The sequence below is a fragment of the Petromyzon marinus genome, assembly GCF_048934315.1.
Source record: "Petromyzon marinus isolate PM22_M1 ecotype Great Lakes invasive population chromosome 68 unlocalized genomic scaffold, UKy_Petmar_22M1.pri1.0 chr68_unloc.2, whole genome shotgun sequence".
NCBI classification, from domain to species: domain Eukaryota; kingdom Metazoa; phylum Chordata; class Hyperoartia; order Petromyzontiformes; family Petromyzontidae; genus Petromyzon; species Petromyzon marinus.
In genome coordinates, this window is record NW_027422598.1 from 337,976 (window position 1) to 349,567 (window position 11,592).

The following is an 11,592-nucleotide window of genomic DNA, read 5'->3' on the forward strand; positions in this document are numbered from 1 at the left end:
AGTAATTTTATTGTCTTATATATTTTTATTATTTTATTGTTTCCCTTCTAACGTGGTGGTGACTTTACCAAAAGAACCAAGAATAATAATTTTATTGTTTTACAATAATTTTATTGTTTTATATTTTTATTATTTTATTGTTTCCCTTCTTTAACGTGGTGGTGACTTTACCGAAAGAACCAAGAATAATAATTTTATTGTTTTACAATAATTTTATTGTCTTATATATTTTATTATTTTATTGTTTCCCTTCTTTAACGTGGTGGTGACTTTACCGAAAGAACCAACAATATGAAACCCCCCCCCACTCACTCCGCTCGTCTCTGATTGGCCACCTTCATCACCCCTCCCCCCTTACTCTCCTCTGATTGGTCACACCCTCATCGAGCTCTCCTCTGATTGGTCAAGCCCTCAAATTCAAATACAGCAACAATCCCCCCCCCCGCACCTCCTCTCTTCCCCCTCCCGCGCTCTTCTCTGATTGGCCACCGCCACCAGTCATGCACCGCCCCACCAATCGATCTCACCCTCCGATTGGCCACCACCCACCACCACTCCCCCCCCCCACCCTCTCCACACCAACCGATCACGCACTGCGATTGGCCAACGCCCCAAATTTGAAATCGACAACAATCCTCACCCCTCCGCTCTCTTTCCTCCGATTGGTCACCCACCCACCCCGACCACCCCCACCCCACCCACCCACACCAGCCGATCTCCTCCTACGATTGGACACCCAACCTACCCTCCCACCCCCACCAACCGCCCCTCTCGCCCTCCGATTGGCCATCCCACACCACCCCCACCCTCTCTACCTCCCTCCCCCCACAACCAACCGCCTCTCCGCCCTCCGATTGGCCAACGGGCCCTCAAATTTAAAATCATCAACAATGCCCCCCCCTCCTCCTCCTCCGATTGGCCACACCCCGCCCCCCTCTCCCCCCGCCCACACAAACCGAACCTCCTCCTCCGATTGGCCACACCCAAACCCCCACCCAAACCGCCTCTCGCCCTCCGATTGGCCATCTACCCGCCCCCACACCCACTCATGCCGATCTCGCCCTCCGATTGGTCCACCCACCCCCACTCCCCTCCCCACAACCAACCGACTCTCCTCCCTCCGATTGGCCAACGGGCCCTCAAATTTAAAATCATCAACAACAATGCCCCACCCCCCTCCTCTTCCTCCTCCATCTCAACCCTCCTCCTCCTCCTCCTCCGATTAGCCACACCCCCCCACTTCCCCCGCCCACACAAACCAAACCTCCTTCTCCGATTGGCCACACCCCAACCCCCCCACCCCCAACCTCCAACCGCTTCTCGCCTTCCGATTGGCCAACGGCCTCCCCCCCCCCCCCCCCCGGGACGTTGGGTCGCGCGCCACCGTCAAACGGTCGCCAGACGCCGCCGCGTGCACGGCGGGAACGGTCGCAAGCGGACAGACGATGGAGGAGGAGGAGGTGGTGGAGGTGGTGGACGAGGTGGTGGACGAGGTGGTGGATGATGATGATGATGAGGTGGTGGACTACGACGAGGTGGAGTGCGCCGAGTTGCTGCTCTCGCACTTCGCGGCTCGCCCCGTGCTCGACTTCGGCGTCCGCGGGCCCCTCGACCGCCGCTCGCTCCGCCTGCGGCTCCGTAACCCGAACGCGTGGCCCGTGGCGGCAGCCGCGGCGGTCACGGGCGCGGCGGCCGCCGTCGGATTCAGCGTCGTGCCGGGGGAGGTGCTGGTGGAGGTGAGGGGGGTGGTGAGGGTGAGGGGGGTGAGGGTGAGGGGGGTGGTGAGGGTGGTGAGGGGGGTGGTGAGGGGGGTGGTGAGGGTGGTGGTGAGGGTGGTGGTGGTGGTGGTGAGGGGGGTGGTGAGGGTGAGGGGGGTGAGGGGGGTGGTGGAGGTGGTGGAGGTGAGGGGGGTGGTGGTGAGGGGGGTGGTGAGGGTGGTGGTGAGGGGGGTGGTGGTGGTGAGGGTGGTGAGGGTGGTGGTGGTGGTGGTGATGGTGGTGAGGGTGGTGGTGGTGGTGAGGGGGGTGGTGAGGGTGAGGGTGGTGGTGGTGAGGGTGGTGGTGGTGAGGGGGGTGGTGGTGAAGGGGGTGTTGAGGGGGGTGGTGGTGAGGGTGGTGGTGAGGGTGGTGAGGGTGGTGGTGGTGAGGGTGGTGGTGGTGAGGGGGGTGGTGAGGGTGGTGAGGGTGGTGGTGGTGAGGGTGGTGGTGGTGAGGGTGGTGGTGGTGAGGGGGGTGGTGAGGGTGGTGAGGGTGGTGGTGGTGAGGGTGGTGAGGGTGGTGGTGGTGAGGGTGGTGAAGGTGAGTGTGGTGAGGGTGGTGAGGGTGGTGGTGGTGGTGAGGGGGGAGGTGGTGAGGGTGGAGGTGGTGAGGGTGGTGGTGGTGAGGGTGGTGTGAGGGTGGTGGTTAGGGTGGTGGTGGTGGTGAGGGGGGTGGTGAGGGGGGTGGTGAGGGGGGTGAGGGGGGTGGTGGAGGTGGTGGAGGTGAGGGTGGTGGTGAGGGTGGTGGTGAGGGTAGTGGTGGTGGTGGTGAGGGTGGTGGTGAGGGTGGTGAGGGGGGTGGTGAGGGGGGTGGTGATGGTGGTGGTGAGGGGGGTGGTGAGGGTGGTGGAGGTGAGTGTGGTGGTAGTGGTGAGGGTGGTGGTGAGGGTGGTGGTGGTGGTGGTGAGGGTGGTGGTGGTGAGGGGGGTGGTGGTGAGGGTGATATCGCCACGTGTTGGTGGTGGTCGAGAAGTCCGTATACCCCTGTGTACGGGTAATCTCATTGGATGCCATTAGACAGGGGTATAGGGACTTCTCGCCCAACCTGTGTCTTAAAAATGTTAAACAAACTAGACGTGTTGGTGGTGGTCGAGAAGTCCGTATACCCCTGTGTATTTGCAAGTCTATTATATGCCATTGGACAGGGGTATAGGGACTTCTCGCCCAAACTGTCTTAAAAATGTTAAACAAACTAGACGTGTTGGTGGTGGTCGAGAAGTCCGTATACCCCTGTGTACGGGTAATCTCTTTGGCTGCCATTAGACAGGGGTATATGAACTTCTCGCCCACCATGAAAATCAAAAATGTTAAACGGTTGTGTTGGTGGTGGTCGAGAAGTCCGTATACCCCTGTGTATATGCAAGTCTATTAGATGCCATTGGACAGGGGTATAGGGACTTCTCGCCGTACTGTGTGTGTGTCACTGTGTGTGTATCACTGTGTGTGTGTATCACTGTGTGTGTCACTGTGTGTGTGTCACTGTGTGTGTCTCTGTGTGTGTATCTGTGTGTGTGTGTATCTGTGTGTGTGTGTGTGTATCACTGTGTGTGCGTATCACTGTGTGTGTGTGTCACTGTGTGTATCACTGTGTGTATCACTGTGTGTGTATCACTGTGTGTGTATCACTGTGTGTGTGTCACTGTGTGTGTGTCACTGTGTGTGTGTGTCACTGTGTCACTGTGTGTATCACTGTGTGTATCTGTGTGTGTGTATCTCTGTGTGTGTGTGTGTATCTCTGTGTGTGTGTGTGTATCTCTGTGTGTGCATCACTGTGTGTGTGTGTATCACTGTGTGTGTGTCACTGTGTGTGTGTGTCACTGTGTCACTGTGTGTATCACTGTGTGTGTCACTGTGTGTATCACTGTGTGTGTGTGTCACTGTGTATCACTGTGTGTGTGTCACTGTGTGTATCACTGTGTGTGTGTCACTGTGTATCACTGTGTGTCACTGTGTGTATCACTGTGTGTGTGTCACTGTGTGTATCACTGTGTGTGTATCACTGTGTGTGTGTCACTGTGTGTGTGTCACTGTGTGTGTCACTGTGTGTATCACTGTGTGTGTATCACTGTGTGTATGTGTGTGTGTCACTGTGTGTCACTGTGTGTATGTGTGTGTGTCACTGTGTGTCACTGTGTGTATCTGTGTGTGTGTCACTGTGTGTATCTGTGTGTGTGTCACTGTGTGTCACTGTATGTGTCTCTGTATGTGTATCACTGTGTGTGTGTGTCACTGTGTGTGTGTATCACTGTGTGTATGTGTGTGTGTCACTGTGTGTATCACTGTGTGTGTGTATCACTGTGTGTATCTGTGTGTGTGTGTCACTGTGTGTATCACTGTGTGTGTGTGTATCACTGTGTGTATCACTGTGTGTGTGTATCACTGTGTGTATGTGTGTGTGTCACTGTGTGTCACTGTGTGTATGTGTGTGTGTCACTGTGTGTCACTGTGTGTATCTGTGTGTGTGTCACTGTGTGTCACTGTGTGTCTCTGTATGTGTATCACTGTGTGTGTGTGTCACTGTGTATCACTGTGTGTATCACTGTGTGTCACTGTGTATCACTGTGTGTATCACTGTGTGTCACTGTGTGTCACTGTGTATCACTGTGTGTGTGTCACTGTGTATCACTGTGTGTGTATCACTGTGTGTGTGTCACTGTGTATCACTGTGTGTGTATCACTGTGTGTCACTGTGTATCACTGTGTGTGTCACTGTGTGTATCACTGTGTGTGTGTCACTGTGTGTGTCACTGTGTGTATCACTGTGTGTGTCACTGTGTGTATCACTGTGTGTGTGTGTACAGGCTGGAGGCTGTGAGCAGGTGGCCGTGACCTGGGTTGTGCCCGAGTCATCCGGCGCCGTGCGGCACCTCCTGAAGGTTTCCTCGGCCGAGATCCCAGAGCTGCACGTCGTGGTCATGGGCAGCTGTGTGGAGCGTCGCCAGCCCCGAGTGAGTAACACAAACACAACAACAACAAACACAACAACAACAAACACAACAACAAACACAACAACAAACACAACAACAAACACAACAACAAACACAACAACAACAAACACAACAACAAACACAACAACAACAACAAACACAACAACAAACACAACAACAACAAACACAACAACAAACACAACAACAACAACAAACACAACAACAAACACAACAACAACAACAAACACAACAACAAACACAACAACAACAACAAACACAACAACAACAACAAACACAACAACAACAAACACAACAACAACAACAAACACAACAACAACAACAAACACAACAACAACAACAAACACAACAACAACAACAAACACAACAACAACAACAAACACAACAACAAACACAACAACAACAACAAACACAACAACAACAACAAACACAACAACAACAACAAACACAACAACAACAACAAACACAACAACAACAAACACAACAACAACAACAAACACAACAACAACAACAACAAACACAACAACAACAACAACAAACACAACAACAACAACAAACACAACAACAACAAACACAACAACAACAAACACAACAACAACAAACACAACAAACACAACAACAACAACAACAATCGCCGCTAAGTGCCGAGGCCACTTGCACACGCTGGCACGCAGAGTGTGTACTACCCGTGTGTGTCTTTGTCTTTCGTGTGTGTGTGTCTGTGTGTGCGTGTCGTCCGTGTGTGTGTGTCTTTGTCTTTCGTGTGTGGGTGTGTGTGTCTGTGTGTGCACGTGTCTGTGCGTGCGTGTGTGTCTATGTGTGTGTGCGCGTGTGTCCGGTGGACCGGCTCTGGCTCCTGCCACCATGAGGGGCGGACAGTCCTCTACTCGGGGAAGCAGACTGCCAAACAACAGGGTGTGGCTCTTCTTTTGAACAAAAGAATGAAGGGGGCGTGGGAGCGTGGCGGTGAGGTGTGGGAAGCTGTAAGCCCCAGGCTACTTTGGGCTCGCCTTCCCATCAACCGGAGGCGAGGAATGGTGGTCGTGGTTACTTATGCCCCCACCGAAGATGAACATCCGTGGAGGGATGCAGGCAAAGCCGATGAGTCAGATGCCTTCTATGACCTCCTGTCACAGGTGCTGGCTAAAGTGGCCCCTCGGGATAGAGTCATCTTGTTGGGTGACTTCAGTGCCCGAGTTGGTCATGATACTGGCACCTAGTCTGGAGTGATTGGAGGGCATGGGTCAGATCCGCTCAATAATAACGGTAGGAGGCTGCTAGATTTTTGTGCAGCCCATGGGCTTGTAATTACCAACACGCTGTTCCGGCATCGGCGCATCCACACAACATCATGGATGCATGCCGGGTCCAAGCAAGAACATCTGCTGGACTACATAGTGACGGACCAGCGGATGCGAGCCCATGTCCTTGACACCAGGACCTACCGTGGAGCTGATCTGCCCTCTGACCATCGACTAGTCATCTGTAAGATGCGCCTGCCATTCTTCCACTCCGGTGGTGGGTGTACACCCAGGACCCCATCCCGACCTAAAGTGGCCTGGTCTCAGTTATCTGATGAAAGTTGCAAGCGAGAATTTCATCATCGCTTGCGGCTGGGATTGGCATCGTCCTCGACTCCTCCTGATGTCCAGGGTAAATGGGCGAGGTTTAGGACTGTGACTCATGCATCTGCACTGGCTGCTTTGGGTATGCGGTCCAGACCTCCCCAGAGACCCTGGCTGACAGAGGAGGTGTTCAGGATGGTTGAGAAAAAGCGACAGGCCCACTGTCATCGGCTACAGAATCCCACGTCAGAGAATGAGGAGGCTTACCGCAGCCTTCGCTCGGAGGTTCGGAGAGCCGTGAGGCGCTGCAAGGATGGGTGGTGGTTGCGGGTTGCTGAGGAGATGGAGTCTGCCTCAGTGGCTCGTGATCACAAATCTCTATTTAGCTCCATCAAAAAAGTAACCTGTAGCGCCACACCTATTACCATCATTAAGGGAAAAAATGGTGATCCAATCTTCGACCCCCAGGAACAGGTTTGCAGATTTGCTGAGCATTTCTGTGAGGTCCTGGGGGAGGGAAAATCCCTCAGCCAGGAAAACATCGTGGCACAAAGTGAGGATGACCCTGCTGAGGCTGCGGTGCCTCAAATATTGGAAGAAGTCACCCCCTGTGAGTGGCTGGCTGAGGTGCCATCTGTTGAGGAAGTACTGAAGGCGATCCGGAGTCTGAGGCCAGGAAAGGCAGCGGGCAGAGATTTTCTCCCAAGCGAAATGCTGAGGGAGGGTGGCGTTTGTGCACAGACTGCCCTATATGACATCATAACAACAGTCTGGACCACTGGACGGTTTCTGCAGGATTGGAAGGACCGCACAGACTGTAACAACTACAGGGGCATCTCACTCCTCAGTGTGCCGGGAAAGGTCCTGGCAAGGATTATTCAGCATCGCCTTGCCAGGCACGCTGAGAAGAGGCTTGCGGAGCCCCAATGCGGTTTCAGGAAAGGGCGGTCCTGCACAGATGCCATATTTTCTGTCCGTCTGCTACAGCAGAGGTGTAGGGAATTCCAACAAGACCTACATCTCTGCTTTATTGACCTAGTCAAGGCCTATGATACCATCAGTAGGCCTGGGCTCTGGGTCGTTCTTCGTGCTTTTGGAGTACCTGACCCTCTGTTCACGATCATTAAGGACCTTCATGATGGTGAGCGGGCCCGGGTAAAATTACGTGGCCGGGAGTCAGAGCCATTCCCTTTACACCTTGGGGTGCGACAGGGATGTCCTCTGGCTCCCACATTATTTAACATCTATTTTTACCACGTAGTTTGTGAAGCCTTCAATAGCTGTACCGGGGGAATCTCCATATGGTACAGATATAATGGGAGGCTGATCGATGCCCGGGTGCGGTCAAGGGATGGCTCCCTATTGCTCAACCACGTTGTATGCTGATGATTTGGTAATAGCTGCTCATTCAGAGGAGGAGTTGGAGACGCTGCTGCTGAGACTGGAGCGTGCCACTAAGAGGTGGGGCCTTACCATCAGCCCCACCAAAACTAAGCACCTGCCTGGGTATTTTGTACCATCGGACACTCCACCCCCACAACTCCCAATCGGTGATGGGGCAGTTGTGGAGAGAGTGGAGAGTTTCCCATACCTGGGCAGTGTGCTTATGACCGGCTCCAGTTTAACAGCAGAGGTCTCACTCCGAATCAGTCAAGCGGCAATATCTTTTCATCGGTTGCGTAACGCTGTGTGGAAGCTACCTGGTCTGTCGCTCCGCACTAAGCTTCAGGTCTTCTCGGCCACGGTCATTCCCTCCCTTCTCTACGCTTGCGAAACGTGGACTCCCCTAATGGAACATCTTCGCCGGTTAGACACATTTAGGCTGGCCTGCCTACGATCCATCCTGGGTTTAACCAGACTGGATTGTGTGAGGAGCTCACAAATCCTTGAAAGATCTGGGCAAGGTCCCATCGGTGAGCTCCGGCGGACCAGGCTGCGATGGCTGGGTCATGTAGCCCGCATGCCCAGCCACCGCATGCCGAAACAGCTTTTGTTCGGCCGGATTGAGGGGGCTAAGCGGGCGCGCCACGGGCTAGAGAAGAGATGGAGTGATGTGGTACAGGAGGACGTGGAGCTGAGTGGACTTGCCGATGACTGGTACCAGCGGTGTCAAGATCGGCCTCTGTGGAGGAGGCTCGTGAAGGATGCTACTGGGCAGTTGGAGGTAGTCGCCCTCCAACAACAACGGAGGGCGGAGGAGCGATGCTCAGAACAACGAGCAGAGCGCCGGGTGGCTAAAGCACAGCAGGTTGGCACAGTAGGGGGCAGAGGTGGTGCATCAGCCAGTCATCTCAGTCAGTCGACCCGTGGCACCTGGGTCTGCCCCGTGACCTCCTGCCAGCGGGCTTTCGACACTTCACGTGGCCTCAGGGTGCACATAGCCTGGCACAAGCGTCGTGGTGACGTCACCGCCACTTAGTGGCCAATGGCGGTTGTTGTTGTAGTGCAGGGGTCGGGAACCTTTTTGACTAAGAGAGCCATGAAAGCAAAAAATTTGGAAATTTATTTCAGTGAGAGCCATATAATATATTTTAAAAGTGAATTCAACTAAATGTCAGTATAATAAGCCTCTGAATTTATTCTTTTAAATAATGTTGTTATAACACTCACCATTAATGCGACTTCTGGTGCTGCATGGATTTGCTGATGTCTTTGTAGTCGGGTTGGTACTTGGTGAGGTTAAGCTTCATGCAAGCGTTGAGGCTTTCATCCGTTAAACGTGATCGTAGGTTGGACTTGATGTTTTTAAGATGTGAGAATGACTGCTCACATGCATACGTAGATCCAAACATGGTCAATACAGCAATACTCACACGCTGCAGTGTGTGGTATGTGACAGGAAGCGCGTTCCAAGTTTTGAGAATCAGCTGGTCTTCGGGTTGGAGTTTTTTCATTTCTGTCCACATGTGCTTGCTCGCCAACTCCGCTTTCTGTCGTGTGATTCTTTCCAAATCTTCATTCAGTGACTTGAACTTATTCACCCACATGTCTGAGGCCTTCAGGTCAGCCACTTCTGCTTCAAAATCTCTGACGGAGACACCAGGGATGTAATTCAGGTCGGCTGTGTTCAGTGAACACTCGTTTGGATGGGTGATGAACTTAAAAAGACGAGTGTGCTCACGAAATTCTCCAAAGCGTGCTTTGAAGGACTGTAGGAGACTGGATGTGCAGCCAGCTAGCTGGTGGAGATCAAGGTTTTGAATGGGCTCACTTGCTGTGCATGCATCTTTAAATTGGCTCAGTTTTTCAAAATGTAGTAAACGACCTGTTTCAAGATCCGTGATGAAAAGCTCCAGCTTGTTTTCAAAAGCAAATACAGCTTGTTGAAGGGATAACACTGTATTTCCAATGCCTTGCATTTTCACGTTGAGCTGGTTCAGATGTTCAGTCAGATCTACGAGATAGTAAAACTTGAGGAGCCACTCGGTGTCGGCTAGCTCAGGATGCCCGACGCCTTTCATTTCAAGGAAAGTCCGGATTTCGTTCAGGCAAGCCGCAAAACGGCTAAGCACCTTCCCTCTTGACAACCAACGCACATTGCTGTGCAAAAGCAGACCAGGATAGTTATTTACAACTTCATCCAGCAGTGTTTTAAACTGGCGATCATTTAAGGCTCGGGCAACAATAAAGTTGATCACACGAATGACCAGCGACATCACTTCGCCAAACTGCCTGTCACACATCTGAGCACAAAGTGCCTCCTGGTGTATAATGCAATGGAAACTTAGGATGGGTCTATTTTCATGTTCACGGAGAAGCACCACAAATGCTTTGTTTTTCCCCACCATACACGGAGCACCATCAGTACACACTGAGAGAAGTTTATCCATAGGTAGACTTTTTTCTTGAGCAAACTCCATGAAAGACTTGAATAAATCCTCACCTCTTGTGGACCCTTTTAATGGCAGAACAGCAAGACTTTCTTCGCGCAGTGTGTCACCAACAGCATATCTTGCAATCACGCTGAACTGCGACAAATGGCTCACGTCTGTTGACTCATCCAAAGCCAGAGAAAAGAACGGCGCTGCATTTATGTCCTTCACTTGCGTTTCCTCCACTTTGTTTGCCATCACGATGGTACGATCATGAACAGTTCTTGCCGACAGAGGCATGTCTTGTATCCGTTTGATTATCTTGTCTTTGTTCGGAAGATCATCAAAAGTTCATTGGCTACATCCAGCATGAACGTTTTAGCATACTCGCCATCTGTGAATGGTTTTCCGTTCCTCACTATTGCTAAAGAACCAGCAAAGCTAGCCGAATTATAGTCACCTTGCCGGGTCCATACGCGGAGTTGCTGCTGGCTAGCTTGCACCCTGCTCAGCTCTTGGCACGCTTTCTTTCTGCTGTCTCCCGCAGGGTATTTTGATGCAAAGGTAGCGTGGCGCGTGTCGAAGTGCCGCTTTACATTCGACCGTTTCAACGATGTAATTTTGTCATTGCAAATTAGACACACCGCAGAACCCGCTCTCTCCACAAAGGCGAATTCTTCGGTCCATTCGTCCTGAAATGTACGATACTCGTCGTCTTTTTTTCTTTTCGCCATCTTCTTCGTCGAAGGGTTAGCTTTGAGCTAATGACCGAGCAGACGCAGTCTCAGACTGATTCAAAAGGGGGCGTTTACCTGTTTTACCCAGCAACGGCAAACGTAGGCCAGTATCATCCAATTAAAATAATGGACAATTGCTCCTGCAGCCCTGAACAGGACATGCGCAGTGAAAAATCGATGGATGGATTAAAACAAGTGAGAATATTTTGTTTTATCTGCGAGCCATATGCAATCATCAAAAGAGCCACATCTGGCTCGCGAGCCATAGGTTCCCGACCCCTGTTGTAGTGTCTAGTTAGTGTAGTGTGTGTAGTGTAGTGAGTAGTGTCTAGTTAGTGTAGTGTGTAGTGTAGTGTCTAGTTAGTGTAGTGTGTAGTGTAGTGTGTAGTGTAGTGTCTAGTCAGTGTGTAGTGTAGTGGTTAGCGCTGCCCTACGAACTCAGCGACCCGGGTTCGATTCACGCTCACGGCCAACACCACCGGTGACGATTATCTGAACCGGTACCTGGGCCTCCCCTAGGTCGACTCGGCCTCAAGTGAGTAGTAGCCAGGTGTAGCGGTGCGGTGCAGTGACCATCGCTGGGGCTGGGGGAGACAAAGGTGGCCGGGCGTGGTGCTGGTGGCCACCCACCCCCTCTGTGTGCCCCCGCCTGCCGTCATAGACGCTGCTGATGCTCGCTAAGAACAGCAACTCTAACACCCCCCATCTCCATCTCCCTCCCTACCTCAACATCCATCAACATCCTCATCCTCCACATCCTCCTCATCCTCCACATCC

At 52.2% G+C, this 11,592-nt stretch overlaps 1 protein-coding gene across 1 annotated transcript in view; it reads left to right on the plus strand.

The window, feature by feature from the left end:
- Positions 1-1,380: 1,380 nt before the first annotated feature.
- Positions 1,381-11,592, plus strand: part of LOC142908063 (uncharacterized) — a 36,365-nt gene continuing 26,153 nt past the window's right edge. The window contains exons 1-2 of the mRNA XM_076058236.1: positions 1,381-1,736; positions 4,558-4,704. Of these exons, the coding sequence (XP_075914351.1) occupies positions 1,446-1,736; positions 4,558-4,704 (438 nt within the window). The 5' untranslated portion in view covers positions 1,381-1,445. The remainder of the gene's footprint in view (positions 1,737-4,557; positions 4,705-11,592) is intronic.